Raw genomic sequence first — 23322 nt, forward strand, 5'->3', positions numbered from 1 at the left:
TTCAAAATTTTCAATTCTTTTTCAGATTGTATTTGAGTGCAGAAGCTGCTAAACACTTCACATGCATAGTCTTTACTTTTAATGAATTTTACCCAAGTCCATCTGCTGTAATCATCAACAATGACTAATCCATATTTACTTCCATATAAGGATGCAGTATTAACTGGACCAAAAAGATCAATATGGAGTAATTCTAAGGGTCTGGAGGTTGATACAATGTCTTTAGATTTGAACGAACTTTTCACAATTTTCCCTTTCTGACATGCACCACAAAGTGCATCTGAATGATAATCAATGTTAGGCAATCCTTTGACCAGTTGTAACTTGCTAATTTTAGAAATTAATCTCCAATTAGCATGTCCCAACCTTTTATGCCATACCCATTTTTTTATCATTCATTGACAGAAGGCAAACTACCTTCTGATCAGCCAGATCAGAGAAATTTATTTTATAGACATTCTCAACTCTCTTTCCCTTGAATGTAATGGATTTGTCATCCTTGTTGACTAGTGTGCAGTTGGTCTTACTGAACGTTACATCATACCCATTGTCACAAAATTGACTAATGCTCAATAGGTTATGCTTCAGACCATCTACTAGCCACACATTATTAATTGAGATGGAGGAATTACCAATAGTACCTGTACCAATGATCTTTCCAGTTTGGTTGCCACCAAACTTCACTTCTCCTCCATCTTTCATTGTAAGGGTAAGGAACAAAGCTTTCTCTCCAGTCATGTGCCTTGAACATCCGCTGTCTAGGTACCATGACCTTTGTTTCTCTCTTGCCCTTAAGCACACCTGCATTTTTGGCCAATTCAGATTTAGGTACCCATATCTTCATGGGTCCTTTTGGGTTAGTTTTGGAGGTTTTACTTTTCCTCCCTTGTACCTTAGGGTGAATGCTGAGTGGCTTCTGATCATTCAATACTTTAGGTTTGACACCTTTTGGTATTGTTTTCTCAGAAGCAGTAGCTGCTTTGTTCTTCTGATCCTTTTGTTTTGGAATTTTAGATTCTGGTTTAATCAGATTCTGATGAACAGGTTCTGATCTTTTCAGAATTTTAATCTTTTGACTCTTAGGATCAGATTTTGTCATTACCTTGATCTTAAGATTCTCTGGCTTTGATGTGATCTTAGCCTGTGAACCTGAAGCTTCAGGTTTTGACTGAACAGCAGTTATAGCATTTGTACCTTCAGGCACAAAGGTGAATTTCAATCCATCCTTGATACAATCACAGTAGCTCTTGAGACTGTATTCTTTGGATTTCTCCTCAGAATATCCAATCCCTTTGCCTTTGTTCTTGTATGTGCTGTAGATCATAGAAGCAACTTTGCTTCTGTCTATTCCAGCCATAATAAAATCATCCAAGGCAATCTCATGTTTATTGCCTGAACCTTTATCACATTTTTCTTGTAGCTTCTGACAAAGACTCTTGAGTCTATCTTCATATGTTGTTGATATGAGGTTAAACCCTTTGAGTTCTTCTTCAGAAGCTTTCAGTTCCAATAGAGTTGACTTTTGTTGTTTCATCAAATCAACATATTTTTCTTTTAAATCTGTCAACTCATTGGTTCTGTGTTCAAACAGTGATAAAAGTTCTTTTAGAGAATCAACAAGTTCTTGTCTAGGGATTTTGGAATATACCTCATTTTCATCTTCTGAATCTGATTCAGCTTCTGATACTGCTTCTGATGATACTGTTGCCACTAACCCAACGGCTGCCTTAGCATCATCATCAGCTTCTTCTTTATCAGAACCAGATTCACTATCCAAATCTTCCCAGGTCGCCATCAAGCTCTTTTTGATTTGCTTTCTGAATTTACTGGAGTTGAAGCTTGATTTCTTGGATTTGCCTTTAAACTTCTCCTTCTGAAGATCAGGGCAATCAGCAATGAAATGACCAGGCTTCTTACAATTGAAGCATCCCTTCTGATTTTCTTTCTTGAAGTTCTTGTAGCTACCTCTCTTGCTCAAAAATTTCTTCTGCTTCCTTGCCAGATACTCAAGTTTGTTGGACAGCATAGCCATCTTTACAGATTGATCTTCATCAGAATCTCCATCAGGTGATTCTTCTTCAGATTCACTGGCTTTGTAGGCTTTGGAAGACTTTGAGGTCTTTCCTTTAGATGGTAAAGCAATGGATTTACTCTTCTTAGAGGTTTCATGCTCATTTAAACTCATTTCATGCACTTTGAGTGAGCTAACAAGATCTTCAACACTTAAAGTATTTAGATCCTTAGCTTCCTCAATAGCAGTTACTTTGGGTCTCCATCTTGAAGGTAAGCTTCTCAAAATCTTACTAACATGATCAGAGGCAACATAGCTTTTCTTCAGTATTTGCAATCCAGAAACTAAAGTTTGAAATCTTGAGTACATTTCTTCTATACTCTCATCATCCTTCATTCTGAAAAGTTCATACTGATGAACTAGCATCAAAGCTTTAGCCTCTTTTACTTTCTTGCTGCCTTCAAAGTTTGCACATAGAGAAGCAAACATAGCCTTCGCAGTAGATTTGTCACTCATTTTCATGTATTCGGTGCGAGGTATAGAAGCCACAATGATTCCTCTTATCTTGTGATGTTTCTTATAAAGCTTCTTTTGAGCAGGAGTATGTATTCTTCTGTCTATAGCAGCTCCTTCTTCATCCAAATCCAGATCATCAACTCCATCTTCCAGTATATCCCATAGCTCTTCATCCAATCCCATGATAAAGCTGTACATATTAGTTTTCCACCATGAAAACTCTTCTGGATCTCCATTAAACTTTGGAGCTTTTCCAGAGTCTGTTTTCTTGTCAGCAGTATCATAGTCATGCTTGACACTTGTGTATTTTGGAGTAACTGATTCCTCATCTCCAGACATGTTTTTCTAAAAGATCTTGAACTGTAACACGGTTAAGTGCTGTGATAACAGAGCAAGCTCTGATACCAATTGAAGGTGAAAAACACAAGAAGGGGGGGTTGAATTGTGTTTTCTTTTTCTCTTAAAAAAAAATACTTCTTCTGATAAAACTTCAGAAGCAGTTTGATTGCTTCTGATGAAATGATCAGAGTCAGATTGCAGCGGAAAAGAACAGAGCAGAGAAAAGAAAGACAAAGACACAAGCAGTTATCCTGGTTCCTTCCACAACACGGAAGTAGTCCAGTCCCCCTTGCACTTCCAAGGAGATTTCACTATAATCACAAAGATTACAACTGCTCAATACTTTCAAAGTATGAGACTTCACAAAACAATGCTCAAGCACACAAGCAAGAGTCTTCCAATGCTCAAGCACTAAGCAAGAGACTTCTAATGCTCAAGCACGCAGGCAAGAGACTTCTAATCAAACAAAAATACAGAGAATTGAGTTTGAATTGAACACTTGATATACAATCAGTGGTGTTCACAATACAATACAGAAAAGACTCTAGACTTTGAATTTCTAAGATGTATCAAATCAGTGCAGAAATTCAGTGTGCTTTGTAGAATCAATTTGACAGAGTTTTGGCGCTTTTAAACTTGTGTATCTCTATCTTAAATCTTCAAGTCTTCACTCCTTTATATAGAGGTGTGAAAGAGACGTTGAGATAATCAGCACGTCTAAAGAGTCGTTTGAAATCCTTTGATTATCCACCAGTGATCCTTTGCCTGATTTGGGTGTAGTCCTTTGAAGAATAAACTTCAAATTCATTCCCATCTTGAGTGTACAAATTCTGCAGGCATGGCTGTTGTTTTGTCTTGTAGCGTAGACAGAAAACAGAGTAGTGGAGGTAGTGGTTGTACACTTGTACTTTGTCAACTCTATTAACGAGAGACAAGAGCTCAGTGCTATCCATATATCCGTTGATACCTCCCTTTCAATTCTTCGTTCTTCTTTGATAAGACTGAATTGAGAATCAGCAACTTTGAATCTTCAGTTTGATTAAAGGATCAAAAGTAGCTTCTGGTGAAGATATTGCTTCTGATGAAAACTTTTGCTTCTGATGACTTTCTGCTTCTGATGACGTCATCTCTTCAGGAGCAGTTTAGCTTCAGGAGCAGTTTTCTTCAGATGCTCAGAATTTCTTTTTCTTTCCATTGTTCTTCCAAGACCTATTGAAATAACTTGAGTAGCCTTTGGTCCTGTACACTTGAACAATTATTAGTAATAACCAATTGACAATTTTTAATACCTTGTTATCATCAAAACTTAATAAGGTTCATTGTGAAACACATTTTGTTCCAACACATTTATCAGAGTAAACATCATAAACAACGGGATATTATAATCCATAAAACGTTTTGGCACGCAAGCCCCATCAATATAATCTCAAAAGAGTTAGTTCAATATCACAAATAGCATATTATTCACGTAATAGAACGAAGCATGCATAACATATAGCCCCATCCCGTTACGTATCAGAGCGACCTAGACGACACAGTGAAGGCAAGGCCACTCACGACGGCAACTGCACACTAAGCACGATCACCTGCAAGTTACCCATACGAAGGGCAACATTTTCAAGCAGAAGGGGTGAGATTTCATAACAAAATAATATTAATCAAAGTAATTTGAATCATAATTAACATCATATCAATCTTAAACAACTTTGCATATTTGATAAACAATTATCACGTAATCACATATTCAATCATCATCAACAACATAACATCTTAGACACGACAATGCTCTTAGACTCCTTATATGCATGTGGTACCAATCGTCATCATAAGTATTAATATACTTTAAATGTGTGGAGGACAAAGCTCCTAATAATCGTGCGGAGGACAAAGCTCCTATCATGGTGAGGACTAAGCTCAATGAATGCTAATGCATGGACTCTATCAACAAAACATCGTAATCATCATATCAATATGCATCCAATAATTTGGAGCTAAACGTCATCTTATTCATCATATATAGACATTATGCACTTATTTAAATAACAACAGCAGCATAGTCAGGTCACAATAACAGATGATATCAATATATCAATTGCAATTCAATAGCATCATAATTATTCATTCATATCTTACATAATGCATAATACATTAACTCATACTCAATTAATAACAACATATCTTAAACGGCCTTACAGATTGCATTAAACGTCATCATTAGGTTTCATTACCAATTAGGGGTTCACTCTTGATCAAAACATGCGACACAGATCGCACAAACACTCAATGCACTCCAATCTGGAAGTGCTCGCGAGGCGAGAGCATCTACTCGCCATGGCGAGTACAAGCCAGCTTCCCAACTAATGTTGTTCTAGGTTCAATCTTGTCCTACATTCATTCCTAATCATTACTAGGTATGTTCAAGCACTCAATGGCACTCAAGGTCCAACTAAAAAGTCGAAATTGCAAAATCTTACATGCTCTCTGCCCTAGCTCGCTATGGCGAGTAAGGTTGCTCGTTGTGGCGAGCTGCATTGTGCAACTCGCGAGGCGAGCGGTGAATGTTTATCACTCGCGAGGCGAGACTCATAGCTCGCTGTGGCGAGCGATGAATGTCGCTACGGCCAGACTTGCTATTTTCGCAAAAATTCAACGATTCACATGGTTCTAAGCCTATCAATGATTCCAAAGTTCGTCCTAAACATTATCTAAGGTCTATGAGCACTTTCTACATCAATTTAACCAATTCCTACCGTTTGATCATCAATTCTAGGGATTTGACCTAGTTTTCGTTTTCTCCAATTCAATCCTAAAGCTTGCTAACTAATCATCAGAATTACAATCAATTAACATTACTGAGTTATTAGTCTCACCCTTACCTGGTTATGAAGAAATCGCAGCTCTCTCTTCTAAGCTTTTTCTCCCTTTTCCAAAAGTTTTCACGTACAATAGTTTTTCTAACAATTAGGTCTTCCTCTATTTATATCTCTTCCTAATATCTTATCTTATCTCACTTTCTCCCCCAAAACTCTCTAAAATCTCAAAACAACCCTTAACTAAATATTTTATATTATTTTCAAATCTTTATTTTATTTAACAAAGTCTCATATCCTTATCAAAACCTTCAACTCATAACTTATCACATTATCAATCAAATCATCTAAATCATCGCAAATCATCAAAACATACCAAAATCATGCATATATTATATAAATATAATATAATCGCCTAAACTCAATTAATTAAACAATTAAACGAAAGTGGGCGTTACAGGGGGGGATTGAATTGTGTTAGCTTTTTCTCGTTTTACTGAAGTCACTGATCAGAAGCAGATAGATTTCAGCTTCTGAAGTGATGTTCAGAATCTAAATGCAGCAGATAAAAACAGAGAGAGAGAGAGAGAGAGAGAGAGAGAGAGAGAGAGAGAGAGAGAGAGAGAGAGAGAGAGAGAAGAAAGACACAAAACAATTATATAGGTTCCTTCCACAAACCGGAAGTAGTCCTGTCCCCCTTGCACTTCCAAGGAGAGTTTACTAAAAATGTAATATCTGATTACAACTGCTCACTGCTAAAATTAGCAAGAGACTTCAAACTACTCAAGCACAATTGCAAGAGATTTCCTATGCTAAATAACTAAATCAAGAGACTTCCTATGCTCAAGCACACAAGCAAGATACTTCTATTCAAACAGAATTACAAAGAAATATGTTTGAGGTTGAACGCCTGATATATAATCAGTGGTGTTCATAATACAAATCAGATACAGACTCTTAATACTCTAGAATTTCTAAGATATAAACTTTGATAAGAAATTCTAAGTGAACTTTTGATGCAGAACAATTTTGACAGAGTCTTGGCACTTGAAAATTGTTGTATGAGTCTTGCCATTCTCTAAGTCTTCACTCCTTTATATAAAGGTGTGAAAGAGACGTTGTTGAATTGCCAACACATCAAAAAGAGTCGTTAGAATCTTAATCAAATCACCAATGATCTTTTGCCTGATTTGGTTATTGTCCTATGAAGGATCAATTTCAAATCCATTCCAAGTCTGAAGGAACATCGTTGCAAGCATAATTGTTATTCTTGTCCTGTAGTAGAGACAAAACAGAGTAGTGGAGATAGTTATTGTACACTTCGTACAATTGTCCTTTTTCAACGCTCTTCAAGAAACAAGCATCCAATGTCTTCAAATCCTTTTGAATTAGTCGTTGCTTCACTCTTCTGGTCTTCTGCAATGCTAGACGTGATTAGATCTTTTGAACAGCCTTTGAAGCTTTAATTCTCTCAGCTTATGATGATCTTCAGCTTCTGGTGATGTTTCTTTTGATGAGGTGCTTATGATGAACTTGCTTCTGATGACATCATCACTTCAAGAGCATCAGAAGCACTTGACTTTAGAACCTCTTTTCTTCAGATGCTTCAAGCTTCCTTCTTGTTGATTTCATTGCTCTCATTTGTTCTTACATAACCTAAGCTTTAAGGAGACACTAAATTTTTGTCTATGGTCCTGCACACTTGAACAAATATTAGCATATTCAATTGATAATTTTTAATACCTTGTTATCATCAAAACTCTAAAGGGTAATGTTAAACACATTTTGTTCCAACACTTATCACCGTCAAGGTGCCATTTGACTTTGGATTTTTGTTGCCAGAAAATTTCTTCTCAGTCTAAGGCTTTTTCTAGATCAATTTGGGCAAGCTTTTCTTGGTTTAAAAGAACATCATTGACCCCAATACTATCTAATTCCCTTTGAATATTTTGAACTTTCTCAGTGGCTATCTTCACTCGATCATGAATGTTACCAAAAGTGGTTTTGTTCCATATTTTAAGGGTCAATTTCAAGTGTTTAAGCTTTTGATTAAAAACAAACATGGGGCAGCCTATGAAGGGAGTGTTCCAGCTACTTTTGACAATGTTGACACAACCAGGATAGGAAATCTACATTTTCATGAACTTTAATCGGGAAGCAAATAGAACAAGATCATTTTTAAATTCAAGAAGAATGGGGAAGTGGTATGATCTAAGTTTGGTAAGGGTAGATCAATTAACCAAATTACAAGCGGTGAACTATTATTCATGATTGCAGATGGCTCTATCAAGTCTTCTTTGTATGCGAAACCTTCCTCTTCGACCATTAGACCAAGTGTAATTAGCAACCTTGGTAGGGATATGAATAAGGTTGTTATTATCAGTCCAAGCTTGAAAATCATGCATATGAGATTTAATAGGTTGAAAGTTGCTTCTTTGCTCATGAACACGAAGGATAGCATTGAAATCTCCTAAACAACACCAAGGCAAAGTAGAAGAATGTTGAATACTTATCAGAGAATCCCACATAAACCTCCTTCTGATGTGACAATTAGAAGCATAGACAACTGTATACAAAATGCTTTCCCATTCAAATCCACCTGAACAAAAATTTGCTAATCATTTGTATCCAAACATTAGGAAGTAAATTCCCTCTATTATTAACACAAACAAGTTTGAAACCAATTCTATTGAGCCAATTAAAGGAAAATTTAGCAATGTCAGTCCAAGGTTCAGAGATAAAAAACACATCTGGTTTACTAGAAACTAAGAGTTTCTTAAGGGCTAACTTGGTGGGGAGTTAGCTATTCCACTTCATTTCTCTAAGGTTTTCTGCATAACTGCGGCACTATGAGCACCAATTGCTGCATTGATTTCTTCTTCCAATGCCAAATCCTCTTTACTTCTTTGAGGAGTATTCTTAGCTGTTGAATCCTTTACATTATTCAACTTAGGAGCAGTAGCCTCCGGATTGCGCACCACAAGTTTTTTTGCTTTCCAATCTTGCCATGGAACAACAACATTGACCTTAGGATGAACCTGCTCTTTTTGTGGCATATCTTTGTTTTGTTCTTTGATCCTTTTACAAATTTCCACATAGTATCTAGTACATTTGCAATGCGTACAATAATCAGGGAGACTTTCGTATTCAAAATCAACGAAGAAAGCATAACCTCGCCTTTCAACCAAAACACGGTTTCTAATCTATTGAGTCAAATTCATATCTACCAATACTCTCACATAATGACCAAATGACCTTTCAATTCTAGGTTTACTAGTGATTGAATCCTTACAAATAGGGGTGCCTACACTGCTTGCTATTGCAAAAATAATGTTTTTCCTCCAATATTATGCTTGCATTCATCGAGACCGTACCTCAGGTATCTGGATTGCTAATCGATCCCCTTTCAAACAGGGTTGAGGGAGCTGGCTATATGGTATGTCACAAACATTACTAAGATCCTGAGCAAAATTCTTTAGTTTTTTTTTGGTTATATACATGGTTAGGGTTGGAATTTTGGGTGGATGTTGGTTTGGGGGGTGGATCGGAATCAGAAAATAGGAAGGGTCATGGAATGATGATTTTTTTGGAGGTGGAAGATTCAATTGTCATGGTGGTTGGATGATGGAGGATAGTGATTATCTAAGGCAAAGGGTTAGGTTGATGAATAGTAATTAAATCTACTAAAAATTGCCTAAGCATATTTCAATCCCCAATAATAAAAAACACATAACTATCTCACGTGTATCTTTCTTTACATAGTAAAAATTGATATTTTGACTATATATCCTACACATGTTACAAATCTTTTTCTCTCTTGACCCACACATACAATCACACTTGACACAACAAGTAACAACACAACCTTCATATTTCTAAAAATAAAAAACAATAATTTATTATTATGAAATAAAATTATCACAAATCATTTAATGTTTTTGAGAATATCAACATATTATAAAGGACAATTATAATTTATATTTCTCTTTCTGGTCAAGTAGCCTAGTGATGAAAAATCCATGTCACAATGTTCCTACCAACTAAGATATGTTCACATGTGCTACAAATTTATATATAAGATGCTCCTACTATTCAAAATTCCTGAATCCGTCATTGCTTGATAACAAGTCCAACCATCGCAATGTTAGAAGATTGAACATTGGTGACTTCTGATGCATTATTATTATTGTTGTAGTTGTTCCAATCTTGACTTTGCATCGTGGAAGAAGGCCTCACAATTACATTGTTGACATGTCGTCATTCATAAATTTGCTCAGGTCTAGTGCTTCCTCCTTTGCTTTTTGTCCTACATAGATCAATCAAATGAAATCAGTTATATGTATATAATAATTAAAAAAATAAAAGTGATTGATTGTAATTATATGTGTAGGCGTTAGACACAAACATGCTTTTAATGCAAAGTGTCAGTTTTACACAGTCTAACACATGTAGTCATTGCAATAAAAAAATTAGTAAATTCTTTCTTCCCTTTATAAAAAATTGTTTTTTTATTTTTTTATTTCAACATATTAAGACTGAACAATCTATTTTTAGCTTGTATAACAACTAGCTTAATTATAAATGATAGATATTTTAACAAGTGTACTAAAAATGAATCGAAGTAATAAAATAAGTTCGTATCCATGAGGACTGTGTTAATCTCAATTTAGCAATAAAGTGAATATTTAGGATGTATAAATTATTTTGTTTGTAGATTTGATTTGATTGCATAAAATTAAATAACATAAAATAAAGATTCGGTTAGAAAATATAGATTTGATTAGAAAATATGAAGAGAGATGAGATCAGGTCTTTCGAATCATCTATGTTCCCCTAATTGGTATACTGCACATATTCTTATGAATGATTTTCTAGTTCGATGATATTTAACAAAATAGCCCTAATCAATCCCTTGACTTAGGACCCTCTTCTCAAACTACAGCCTCTAATTCCTTAGGTGGTCTAATAATCTTTGAAGGTTTAAGCACATTAACCTAATATCACTAACAAAAGATTATCCATTCCTAGACTAACCCTGTTTATTAGAACAATTCAATTCTGTCTAAGTAGAAAGCTATGGTCAGTAGTCATTCATTCTCACTAAATCATGTTTATATTTGATAAGGATATAAAAAGCATTAAGAACAATTGAATTGAATAAAAACTAGATTGTCATTCACAATAAATAGAGTTTCACAGCAACGTGGTTCAATTAGGGTTACAAAGAATCATCTCAGACCTAATCTCTAAGAGATTTAGCTACTCATAATTGAGTTTACAAATAGCATAATCAATAATGGAATCAAAACATACATGAACTGATAGAAGGTTGAAAAAATCGCCCTCCTAGCCGTCTTTAGGTCTCAAAATCGCACTTTGCTCTCTCCAATTCGTAACCCTTGTTTTCAGAATAGTCTTCAGCTTAAATAGGCAAGAACTGCTCCTAAAATCATGGCATGATTTAAGTAAATCGTGTCACGTTTTTGCCATCGTGACACGTTTTCACCAATGTCGAATGCAAGTTTCTTGAAGTAATCGTGACACGTTTTTCAGTTATCGTGACATGATTCACTTTCTTCAGTTTCTTCGATTTTTCTTGCTGCTTAAGCTTGCTTGTGAACTAAAAAATATCATAAAAAAAACTCTAAAAATAGCGAATGACTGACTGTCATCAATAAATAAATATAATTTGACTTTGTGTTTAAAATTAACTTTTATACAGATCAAATCAAAAATCAATTTATGGGATCACACAACATATAAAGGTAGATAGATAAGCATTATTTCTTGAAATATAAGAAGCAAAAATTAGTGCAACTATATTTTATGTTTGATATCGCCCCTGAGTTGTTTATTAGTGTAAGTTGTCTCATTATTTCATTAAATTAAAAATAAACAACAACAACAACCATAATAATAATAATAATAGTGAAACATAACATCTATATACTAAACAAAGAGAGCTAGGTTTAATGCAACATGATAAAATTGAGATGTAAAGATAAAATATTAGCTTAATTTCCGACCACAAATTAAAACTTTAAAAACAAGTATAAATATATATCGACTAAATGAAAATTAAAAAACCAAACAAAATTTAACCAAAATGTGCAAAATAAATTATCCATGAACAAACCAATATAAAATATAACATAATTACTAACCAGAATTACAAGACCAATAAACAGCTATGTGAAAAATCATGCTTTGATACTCATTAAACATATCGTATCCTTCATTTATGCTCAAGTATCTGCTTTTCTTTGAATTTTGACTAGACGCTAGTGTTTGAGTTTCCATTAAAAGATCTCCCATAAAGCCACTGTAATTGTTCTGAAAATAATTAGGTTCATTGAACGCTAGTGTTTGATATTTCTTACTAAAACAACTCAGTTTTTGTGTTCACTATTTTTTGCTACTATATTGAGACTTATTTTGAAATGAGAAGAGAACTTAAAGTGTACAAGAATTGTCTTGTAAATAAGCTGAAAAAAGAAAATTCATCACCTAATAATGTTGTGGTATATATGATCTTTGTTGTGAATGAAATATGTTACATGTTTTTTGACTTCTTTGTTCATATTATAGTACTAGCAATTTTTTCTTCTTCTATGAAATGCCATATAATTGGGTTGGAAATTGAAACGTAACACTATTATAAATCCTTATTTATAATTACACATTAAACTGTTTTGATAGGCTATACAAAATAGGCATAATTGATGGCTTGTCACATGGTTTCAAACATCAATAGATATCAATTGCAATTTAATTACTCTCAAACACCAAACTTTATTAAAAAATATCAATACCTTCTAAAGTTATATTGTTACACAAATTTCAAACCATTACAATGTGGACACATCAACCTTAATCAACAGAGTTCAGGTAAATTTCCCCAAGTATAGCTACCGTTGTTTTCATTATTATTATTATTATTATTATTATCATCATTACTATTATTTGTTGCGTTTGTGAGAGGAAACAATGAAGCTATAGGCTTGAAATCAAGTCCAAAATTTTCATCTGCCATCACCACACCACTAGAAGAATGAACGTTGGTTACTTCTGATGCATTGTTATTGTTATTATTATTCCAATCCTGAATTTGCATTGTGGAAGAAGGCATCACAGTTAACATTGTTGAGATGTCATCATTCATAAATTTGCTTAGGTCTGGTGCTTCTTCCTTTAGTTTTTGTCCTGCATATAAATCAATCAAATCCAATCAATATTACTAGCTAGATATAGATAATATATGTGTCAGTATCGTGCTGGTGTTGGACATCGAACATGTCTTTAATTTCAAGTGTTAGTGTTATGTAGGCTATGTAGTAACTACAATGACTTAAAAATAGTAAATTATTTTTTTCCTTATAAATTAATGTGTTTTATTTTAACATATTCAAGACTATACACTATTTTCAACATGTACAACAACTAAAAAAATATTGTTAATTACAAGCAACTTAATTGTAATTAAATATAATTTGACCTTGTCTAAGAATAACCTTTACAATTTACAGACCAAATGAAAAATCAATTTATGGAATCACACAACACATAAAAGATAGTCGATTAGCATCGTTGATTAGAAAAATAGAAATAAGACAAATTTAGTGCAATCATATTCTATATTTGATATCAGGGCAAATAAGTTGTTGATTAGTGCAAGTTGTTTCATTACTTAATTGAATTTAAAGCATGTTAAAAGAATATGACTTAATATAACATTCACACAAGTCACAAGTCACAAGCCATCCTTAAAATGTCAATTCATATCAAGTAAGTTCAATTTTTTATGCCAAACAAAATAACTAGATTTAATGTAATAAATAAATTAAGATGAAAATTCAATGACCAAATACAAATGCAAACAAAATATTCAAAATAATTTTTCTATAAAGAAATAATTATTATAAGCAATTTTAACATTATTAACCTGAATTAGAAGACCAATAAACAGAGCTAAGTGGGAAATCATCTAGGCTTTGGCAACCATTAAACATATCATTTCCTTCATTTAAGCTCAAGTAACTTCTTTTCTTTGAATTTTGACCAGATGCTAGTGTTTGTGCTTCCATTAAAAGATCTCCCATTAAGCCACTATTATTGGTTTGAAAAGGATTAGGATCATTGAATTCAATATTGTTAACATTAACATCTTGCTCTGATGATAGTCTTGAATATTGGTTTGAAGGTAGCTCCAACTTTGTGGAGAAAGGTAAAGACGATGAAGAAACTCCTCGATCGGATTCGAACATGGGAGTATGAAAGTATTGAGAAAAACTTGAGTTGTATTGAATTGGAAACCTAAAACTATCTTGATGAGAGGTTAAAGAAGGATCATGGAGTGAAGCACAATTTTGTATTACAGAAGGGACTTGAAGACTAAAGTTGGGACTGGAACGATAACGTTTGAAGCGAAAAGGTGCAGATAAGAGTGGTGCAGGTCTTTGGAAAGTGAAAGAGAGAGGTGAAGGTGAAGATGAAAATGGTGTAGGTGAAGTCTCTATGAATGTGTGAGGAGAATAAGAATGTTGTCGTTGTTGTCTATGTTGGAGTGGTGAAGAGAGAGGAGAATGATGATGAGTTGGTGTTGGGGATAAAGGGTGAAGGTGTTGATGTTGATGTTGTTGTTGATATTGGTGGTTGTTTTGATTTAAAAACTCAAACTTTGGTGTAATGTTGTTAGGGCTTGTTCCTGTTGGTGTGACACATTGTGAAGGTGTTGTTGGTGTGGTTGGTGTGTTGGGAAGATCATGTTCGTCTGAATAGAGAGGAAGACCTTGTCTTTGCCGACGTTTGATTCTTGTGTTCCAGTAGTTCTTTATTTCATTGTCTGTTCTTCCAGGTAACTATGCCACAATACACAACAATTAATATTTGATTGTTTAATAATCAAATTAGTTTCATTAATAAAGATGCATTAGTCTATGTGACAAATGTGATCAAGATGCACATTTTTGGATTTTGTAGAAACAAAAGTTGATTGTATGAATGATTATTGATAGAAATTGGATGGTTTAGATCAAATTATTGAATTTACAATGTGATTCATATAATCTTGAATAGATAGTTTTGTTTTGTACAATTGTGACTGCATGCAATCTTGGTCCCTCAGTTTAGTATGATGAATATTTCTTAAATGCAATCATCCTAAATGTTAGACTAAAGGAAAGACAAAAAAATGAAGAAGAAAAATGCATACATACCAAAGCAGCCATTCGAGCCCATTTGTTACCAAATTGTGCATGGAGTTCAACAATGAGTTTCTCTTCTTCATGAGAAAATGCACCTTTCTTCAAATTGGGTCTTAAATGATTAGCCCATCTAAGCCTACAACTTTTCCCACAACGATTCAAACCTGTATTTTTTTGAACTGCATTCCAATTCCCTTCACCATGTTTTGTTACATAATCTATCAAAATTGTATCCTCTCCTGTTGTCCAAGGACCCTTTTTCAAATTCGCCTCATCACCATCGCCACTACAACCACCACCCTCTCCGCCACCGCCTCTTTCCATCATACCAAAGAATACATTTTCATCATTTACCGCATCAACAATATTTGTCATGTGTTCCATCTTGCCAAAATGTGACACACTAGCTAGTCCAATTTTTTTTTAAGAGGGCTAGCTAGTTTAAATACTCTCCCTTATTTGTATTATATATATGAAGTTTTCAATCTTCTATGTATTTTATTATTCTCTTTTTTCTCAATAACCCTCCAATATTTCGCTAAAAATCAAAGAAGTTTATATTTTAAACTTCTTCTAAAGAGAAAAGAAGAGAGTAGGAATTAGGAAGTTATTATGGTGCCGGTGGTGACCGTGAAGGGTGGTGGTGATATGAGTTTGGGAGGTGGCAATAAAATCTAGAATTTGTTATGAAAAAAATTGAATTATGTTGCAATGTTATAAACGCTTCCGAGTAGTACTCATAGCCAATGGTGGTAAATTGTACAACATGTTTTTAACCTTGTAGTAGTTGTCTGTTATATTTCTTACTCATAACAACTCAGTTTTTGTGTTCACTATTTTTTGCTATTACAACGAGACTTAATTTGGAATGAAAAGAGAACAGAGTGTACAAGAATTATCTTGTGGATAAGCTGAAAATAGAAAATTTATCATCAAAGAGTGCAGCTATATTGCAATGTATATTATTTTTATGCATGTAAATATGAATAAAATATCTGGCATGCATTTCTTTGTTCACACGATAGTACAAGCTGTTTTTTCTATATGAGGTGGCAAGCGACATAAAATTGGATTGGAAATTTGAATATTAAAGCTATTATTATATATCCCTATTTATAATTACACATATTAAAAAAGTTAATAGTCTAATTAATTTATATAATTTATACACACACCATCAAAAAAATATAATTTATGTACTTCCTCGGTTCTTATTTTTAAGAAAAAATTGGTCAAAGAAAATTGGTGTACTTGGTTTAACATTTGGATACATCAACTTTCTTTGATTCATTTTTGTTTATATATAAGAACGAATATGGCTCTTATTAACAGATACATTCAATGTTGTGTAAATTCACGAGCATATTATATTACTAGTGTGTTAACCCGTAACATGCATGAGCGACAAACTACTACTTTTTTTGGAAGATATTTGTCCGTATTTTTTATTCATCAATCACAAGTATTTGTCACTTGTTATTTGTTAGATTTATCAATGACATATATTTCTTCCATATTTTTTTCACATATCAATGACTAATATTTATTGTTTAAAAAAATGACTAATATTTATATGGTGTTTTTTATATTTATCATTGACAAATATTTGACACATAAATTTTTTTATGCATCGAAGATAAATTTTTGTCTTATTTTTATTTTTTTTATATGTATCATGACAAATATATGTCATTTGTTTGTTATTAACAAATATTTGTCCCGTTTTTTTTGTATATATTTATCCATGCCTTCATAAAATACTTGTTCCATGCCTTTTTTATGTATCAGAGAAAAATATATGTCCTTTGTATTTTAATTTTTTTTGATAGGGTGTGTATTTTAATAATTATCATTGCCAAATATTTGTTTGGTGTCGCGGTGATTTTCGGATATCAAGATATTGGTTAGCGTTGACTCGCAATTTTTAATTCACCACCGAACTTTTATTTTTTCCAAAGAAAAGGGGAAAAGATCGAATAAACCCTATATTTTTGAAGATTAAAGGTTTGGGGCTTAGTTACGTAAAAGGAAGGTATCAGCAACCTAGACGTCTATAGTACTCTATAGGAACCTCTAGCTTTTATTTATTTTTGTGCTAAAATTAAATGTGATTTGCTTGTGAAAATATTAATGTAAATAAAGAAAGAAAGAAAATGTTTTTTTGTATTTTGTTGATTTGGAAAGACAAAGTCTTTTGCCTACGTACCCGAGTGGGATCAAAATCACGTAGTTTGGGATAAAAAGCCGATTGATTTGTTTTGTATTTTTTATTACTTTTTTAAAAGGTTTAAAAATGAAAAACAAAAGTGGCAAAAATAAAATTGGTTTGTATTTTTTACTTTTAAATGAAAAGACTCAAATATGATTAAAATGGATTAAAGTTTTGTAAAGAAAATAAAAGGAAAATCACTAGATTGAAAATCAAGGTATTTTAGAAAGTAAACCTTTTTTTTGTTTTTTTTTATTATTTGAATGTTTTTTGATTTTTTTGATTTATATAAAGCCTAAAAAAATTAAAGCGTGACAATAAAATAAAAGCGTGAGGGATTTTCATAACGACGTTGCATCAAAATTAAACCCCTTTCCCTTGGATTAAAACTAACCTAATTTTTGTTGCATTTTTTTAATACATAAAAGAAGAATATATAAATAAAAATAAAAGACACATGCATGATTTTTTTTTTTTATATTTACATTGCTCTAAATACATTTTAAATCTATGCAAATAAATAAATGACAAAATAAAAGAATGCATATGATAATAAAAATAAAATTGCAAAAAAGAAATAAAATGCATGAAAAAGAATATAAAAGAAAATCAAAGAAAAAACAAGCCGCTGCCCCTGAACCTTAGATGTCGCTCTTTCCTTTTCCAATCTCAACCACCATGATGTAGATCTAGGAGATGTTGGTGCGAGAAAGAATGTTTCTTCGCGCCACCGTCACACCCTTCTTCATCTGGCGCTCCTTTCGTCTGTCATGCTCGTCGATTCTGTCGTCGTTCACAGAAAAGATGGTTGGCTCCTTGCCAGAGGTGAGGGTTGTGTTCCTTCGGTCGTTGGGTCTTTAGCCACTGCTGCCGTTCATAATGAAAGTGTTGCATCTCGTGCTTGTGTCTGAACGATGTTTTTGAACCTAGGAAGTCCGGCGCTGCCTTTCTCACGGTGGTTGTTGGCTCTTCTATGGGTTGTTTGTGATCATTACGGGAGGTCGATTCTGCTTCATTCCTGATCTAGGTTTGAAGTTGGAAGTCAAATTTCGGATCATTCTGGGTTTGAGTTGTGTTCGTGTGCCTCAATCTCTCTGCTTGTCACTACCGATTATCTTTGTCTTCCTGTTTTTATTCGGATTTGTTGAAATCCGCAGGGTTCAAAGCTTCCAGTGATGTGAACATTGTGCCAGAGAATTTGGGGTGGTGTTTATCCGCTTGAATTGGGACTGAATGGCTCAAAATGGCCTTGTATTTGTTGTTTGTCATAATGAATTGTTGGCATGTAAAATTGTTACCGTGTTGGCGGTCATGTTTTTTCGCCATTATCATAAAGAATCCAAATCCAATGTGATATTCAGTTTGGTCAACTTGGATTGTTTTGTTTGAAACTTGAGCATTTGTAATGTTTGAGGTTATAGTGAAATCCCTTGAAAGTGCAAGGGGACTGGACTACTCATGTGTTATGGGAGGAGCCAATATAAAATTGTTTAATTTGTGTCTGCTCTCTCTCTCTCTCTCTCTCTCTCTCTCTCTCTCTCTCTCTCTCATTTTTGTGATCTGTATTTCCGCTGCACTCAGACTCTATCAGAATCTGCACCCATCAGATTCTGAACGGTCGTAACACTTACAAGAGGAAAACTAGAAAAAGTCAACACAATTCAACCCCTTTTTGTATTTTACTCACCTTCAAAAATGTTTAAACTGCGTAATAACTCTCCTTTAAAAGCTTCTAACCGACCTTTTAATTTCACTTCCATTTCCTTTTGCAATCTTTCTTGCAGAAACTGTATCTCAATGTGAGCATTCCTTTTAACTTCCTCGGTAGTTTTTTGGATTTCAACTTAAGACTTAGTTCCCCATAAGTCAGAAGCTACAAGCCGGTTTAGTAAGCATGATTTAGGCCCCAAATTTCAACATGGTATCAGAGCCTGTCGATTTCAAGGGCCACCTACCGATTCACGCACCAAGCCCAAAGAGTGTTGGGCGTGATGGGGGTGTATTGGGCATGTCCCACATCGGAGAGATAAAAGTTTATATAGAGGAAACAATCCCAACCTTATGAACCGGTTTTTAAGGATGAGTTAGGCCACCAATTTTAATTAGAAACACGATAAAACTAATTTTCTTTCATGTCACAAACCTCTATTAATTATTTTAAGGTTGGTTCAAATTAATTCAAAAGAACATGCCTTCTACTCATTGTTGGTGTATGCTTTCTGAATTCGAAATTGGAATTTAGTTTTCTTTGAATTGTTGAACATTGAAAATGTATTTTAGAATTCTTTTTGAAGGGTTAATAGGTTTTTACCCCCTATAATATAGGTCATTTCCGATTTTTCTCTCTGTAAAATATTTTTTTTGATTTACCCCCCTGTAATTATTTTTTGTTTTGATTTACCCCCTAATAGGCCAAACAAAAACCAATTTTATATTGCCCAAATTGCTACTATTGCAATGCAAAACCATATATTGCCCAAATTGCTTCATTTGTCTACAAACTTGTGGAAACTGTTACAAGATTATTCTTTTATGACTAGATTTTGTTTTTTTTAATTATCATATTGTTAAAAGCTACACCATACAAAAAGGACCACTAAGATAAAAAGGAGAGAACAACATGATGCATCGTATATATTACAGGAGGGTAAAACACCATTAACCCTAAAACAAACAAGATGGATTCTTCAATTTATTCAAGCTCTATTTCCAAGACAATACCTTGATATCATCAACTATATCATCGACCCCCTTAATACTATTCACGAAGATCCTGTCATTTCTAGTCTTCCATATCACCCATATAGACGCATGTCTTGTAAATAAGCTGAAAAAAGAAAATTCATCACCTAATAATGTTGTGGTATATATGATCTTTGTTGTGAATGAAATATGTTACATGTTTTTTGACTTCTTTGTTCATATTATAGTACTAGCAATTTTTTTTTTCTATGAAGTGGCATATAATTGGGTTGGAAATTGAAACGTCAACACTATTATAAATCCTTATTTATAATTACACATTAAATTGTTTTGATATGCTATACAAAATAGGCATAATTGATGGCTTGTCACACGGTTTCAAACATCAATAGATATCAATTGCAATTTAATTACTCTCAAACACCAAACTTTATTAAAAAATATCAATACCTTCTAAAGTTATATTGTTACACAAATTTCAAACCATTACAATGTGGACACATGAACCTTAATCAACAGAGTTCAGGTAAATTGCCCCAAGTGTAGAAACTGTTGTTTTCACTATTATTATCATCATTACTATTATTTGTTGTGTTTGTGAGAGGAAACAATGAAGCTATAGGCTTGATATCAAGTCCAAAATTTTCATCTGCCATCACCACACCACTAGAAGACTGAACGTTGGTTACTTCTGATGCATTGTTATTGTTATTATTATTCCAATCCTGAATTTGCATTGTTGAAGAAGGCATCATAGTTAGCATTGTTGAGATGTCATCATTCATAAATTTGCTTAGGTCTGGTGCTTCTTCCTTTGGTTTTTGTCCTGCATATAAATCAATCAAATCTAATCAATAATCCTAGCTAGATATAGATAATATACGTGTCAGTATCGTGCTGGTGTTGGACATCGAACATGTCTTTAATTTCAAGTGTTAGTGTTATGTAGGCCACGTAGTAACTACAATGACTTAAAAATAGTAAATTATTTTTTTCCTTAAAAATTAATGTGTTTTTATTTTAATATATTCAAGACTATACACACTATTTTCAGCATGTACAACAAATAAAAAATATTGCTAATTACAAGCAACTTAATTGTAATTAAATATAATTTGACCTTGTCTAAGAATAACCTTTACAATTTACAGACCAAATGAAAAATCAATTTATGGAATCACACAACACATAAAAGATAGTCGATTAGCATTGTTGATTAAAAAAATAGAAATAAGACAAATCTAGTGCAATCATATTCTATATTTGATATAAGGGCAAATAAGTTGTTGATTAGTGCAAGTTGTTTCATTACTAAATTGAATTCAAAGCATGTCAAAAGAATATGACTTAATATAACATTCACACAAGTCACAAGTCACAAGCCATCCTTAAAATGTCAATTCATATCAAGTAAGTTCAATTTTTTATGCCAAACAAAAATAACTAGATTTAATGTAATAAATAAATTAAGATGAAAATTCAATGACAAAATACAAATGCAAACAAAATATACAAAATAAATTTTCTATAAAAAAATCATTATTATAAGAAATTTTAACATTATTAACCTGAATTAGAAGACCAATAAAGAGAGCTAAGTGGGAAATCATCTAGGCTTTGGAAACCATTAAACATATCATTTCCTTCATTTAAGCTTAAGTAATTTCTTTTCTTTGAATTTTGACCAGATGCTAGTGTTTGTGCTTCCATTAAAAGGTCTCCCATTAAGCCACTATTATTGGTCTGAAAAGAATTAGGATCATTGAATTCAATATTGTTAACATTAACATCTTGCTCTGATGATAGTCTTGAATATTGGTTTGAAGGTAGCTCCAACTTTGTGGAGAAAGGTAAAGACGATGAAGAAACTCCTTGGTCGGATTCGAACATGGGACTATGGAAGTATTGAGAAAAACTTGAGTTGTATTGAATTGGAAACCTAAAACTATCTTGATGAGAGGTTAAAGAAGGATCATGGAGTGAAGCACAATTTTGTGTTACAGAAGGGACTTGAAGACTAAAGTTGGGACTGGAACGATAACGTTTGAAGCGAAAAGGTGTAGATAAGAGTGGTGCAGGTCTTTGGAAAGTGAAAGAGAGAGGTGAAGGTGAAGATGACAATGGTGTAGGTGAAGTCTCTATGAATGTGTGAGGAGAATAAGAATGTTGTCGTTGTTGTCTATGTTGGAGTGGTGAAGAGAGAGGAGACTGATGATGAGTTGGTGTTGGGGATAAAGGGTGAAGGTGTTGATGTTGTTGTTGTTGTTGTTGATATTGATGGTGGTTTTGATTGAAAAACTCAAACTTTGGTGTAATGTTGTTAGGGTTTGTTCCTGTTGGTGTGACACATTGTGAAGGTGTTGTTGGTGTGTTGGGACGATCATGTTCGTCTGAATAGAGAGGAAGACCTTGTCTTTGACGACGTTTGATTCTTGTGTTCCAGTAGTTCTTTATTTCATTGTCTGTTCTTCCAGGTAACTGCCACAATACACAACAATTAATATTTGATTGTTTAATAATCAAATTAGTTTCATTAATAAAGATGCATTAGTCTATGTGACAAATGTGATCAAGATGCACATTTTTGGATTTTGTAGAAACAAAAGTTGATTGTATGAATGATTATTGATAGAAATTGGATTGTTTAGATCAAATTATTGAATTTACAATGTGATTCGTATAATCTTAAATAGATAGTCTTGTTTTGTCCAATTGTGACTGCATGCAATCTTGGGTCCCTAAGTTTAGTATGATGAATATTTCTTAACTGCCATCATCCTAAATAAATTTTTAAAGATCGATTACATCATGACTCTAATAAATAAAAAATTGAAATCTCAATTGTCTAATATTTAATTAAAGTTTTATAGCTTGTATGCATTATAACAACATTTTAGTTTAGGTTAGGACTAAAGGAAAGACAAAAAAATGAAGAAGAAAAATGCATACATACCAAAGCAGCCATTCGAGCCCATTTGTTACCAAATTGAGCATGGAGTTCAACAATGATTTTCTCTTCTTCATGAGAAAATGCACCTTTCTTCAAGTTGGGTCTTAAATGATTAGCCCATCTAAGCCTACAACTTTTCCCACAACGATTTAAACCTATATTTTTTTGAACTGCATTCCAATTCCCTTCACCATGTTTTGTCACATAATCTATCAAAATTGTATCCTCTCCTGTTGTCCAAGGACCCTTTTTCAAATTCGCCTCATCACCACCACCACTACTACCACTCTCTCCGCCACCGCCTCTTTCTATCATACCAAAGAACACATTTTCATCATTTACTGCGTCAACAATATTTGTCATGTGTTCCATCTTGCCAAAATGTGACACACTAGCTAGTCCAATATTTTTTTGAGAGGGCTAGCTAGTTTATATACTCTCCCTTGTTTGTATTACATATATGAAGTTTTCAATCTTCTATGTATTTTATTATTCTCTTTTTTCTCAATAACCCTCCAATATTTCGCTAAAAATCAAAGAAGTTTATATTTTAAACTTCTTCTAAAGAGAAAAGAAGAGAG

At 33.3% G+C, this 23322-nt stretch overlaps 2 protein-coding genes across 2 annotated transcripts; both read right to left on the reverse strand.

The window, feature by feature from the left end:
- Positions 1 to 12550: 12550 nt before the first annotated feature.
- On the reverse strand, positions 12551 to 15263 carry LOC11440503 (transcription factor MYB101). The gene is made up of 3 exons (XM_024778824.2): positions 14892 to 15263; positions 13619 to 14534; positions 12551 to 12879 (listed from the first exon to the last, which is right to left on the reverse strand). Exons 1-3 carry the CDS (start codon positions 15261 to 15263, stop codon positions 12551 to 12553), a joined length of 1617 nt encoding a protein of 538 aa, XP_024634592.2.
- A 5040-nt stretch (positions 15264 to 20303) lies between these two features.
- Positions 20304 to 23113, reverse strand: LOC11444815 (transcription factor MYB97). Its single transcript, XM_003600077.1, has 3 exons — positions 22745 to 23113; positions 21360 to 22269; positions 20304 to 20617 (listed from the first exon to the last, which is right to left on the reverse strand). Exons 1-3 carry the CDS (start codon positions 23111 to 23113, stop codon positions 20304 to 20306), a joined length of 1593 nt encoding a protein of 530 aa, XP_003600125.1.
- Between the last annotated feature and the right edge of the window lie 209 nt (positions 23114 to 23322).

This window comes from Medicago truncatula, chromosome 3 (assembly GCF_003473485.1).
Source record: "Medicago truncatula cultivar Jemalong A17 chromosome 3, MtrunA17r5.0-ANR, whole genome shotgun sequence".
NCBI lineage: Eukaryota > Viridiplantae > Streptophyta > Magnoliopsida > Fabales > Fabaceae > Medicago > Medicago truncatula.

Excerpts from the sequence above, each read along its gene's own strand:
- LOC11440503 (XM_024778824.2), bottom strand. The coding sequence starts at position 15,263 with ATGGAACACATGACAAATATTGTTGATGCGGTAAATGATGAAAATGTA. Across the intron at positions 14,535-14,891 it reads GGGCTCGAATGGCTGCTTTG|TTACCTGGAAGAACAGACAA; the intron begins GTATGTATGCAT and ends ATTGTGGCATAG. Across the intron at positions 12,880-13,618 it reads TTATTGGTCTTCTAATTCAG|GACAAAAACTAAAGGAAGAA; the intron begins GTTAATAATGTT and ends ATTTATATGCAG.
- LOC11444815 (XM_003600077.1), bottom strand. The coding sequence starts at position 23,113 with ATGGAACACATGACAAATATTGTTGACGCAGTAAATGATGAAAATGTG. Across the intron at positions 22,270-22,744 it reads GGGCTCGAATGGCTGCTTTG|TTACCTGGAAGAACAGACAA; the intron begins GTATGTATGCAT and ends GTATTGTGGCAG. Across the intron at positions 20,618-21,359 it reads TTATTGGTCTTCTAATTCAG|GACAAAAACCAAAGGAAGAA; the intron begins GTTAATAATGTT and ends ATTTATATGCAG.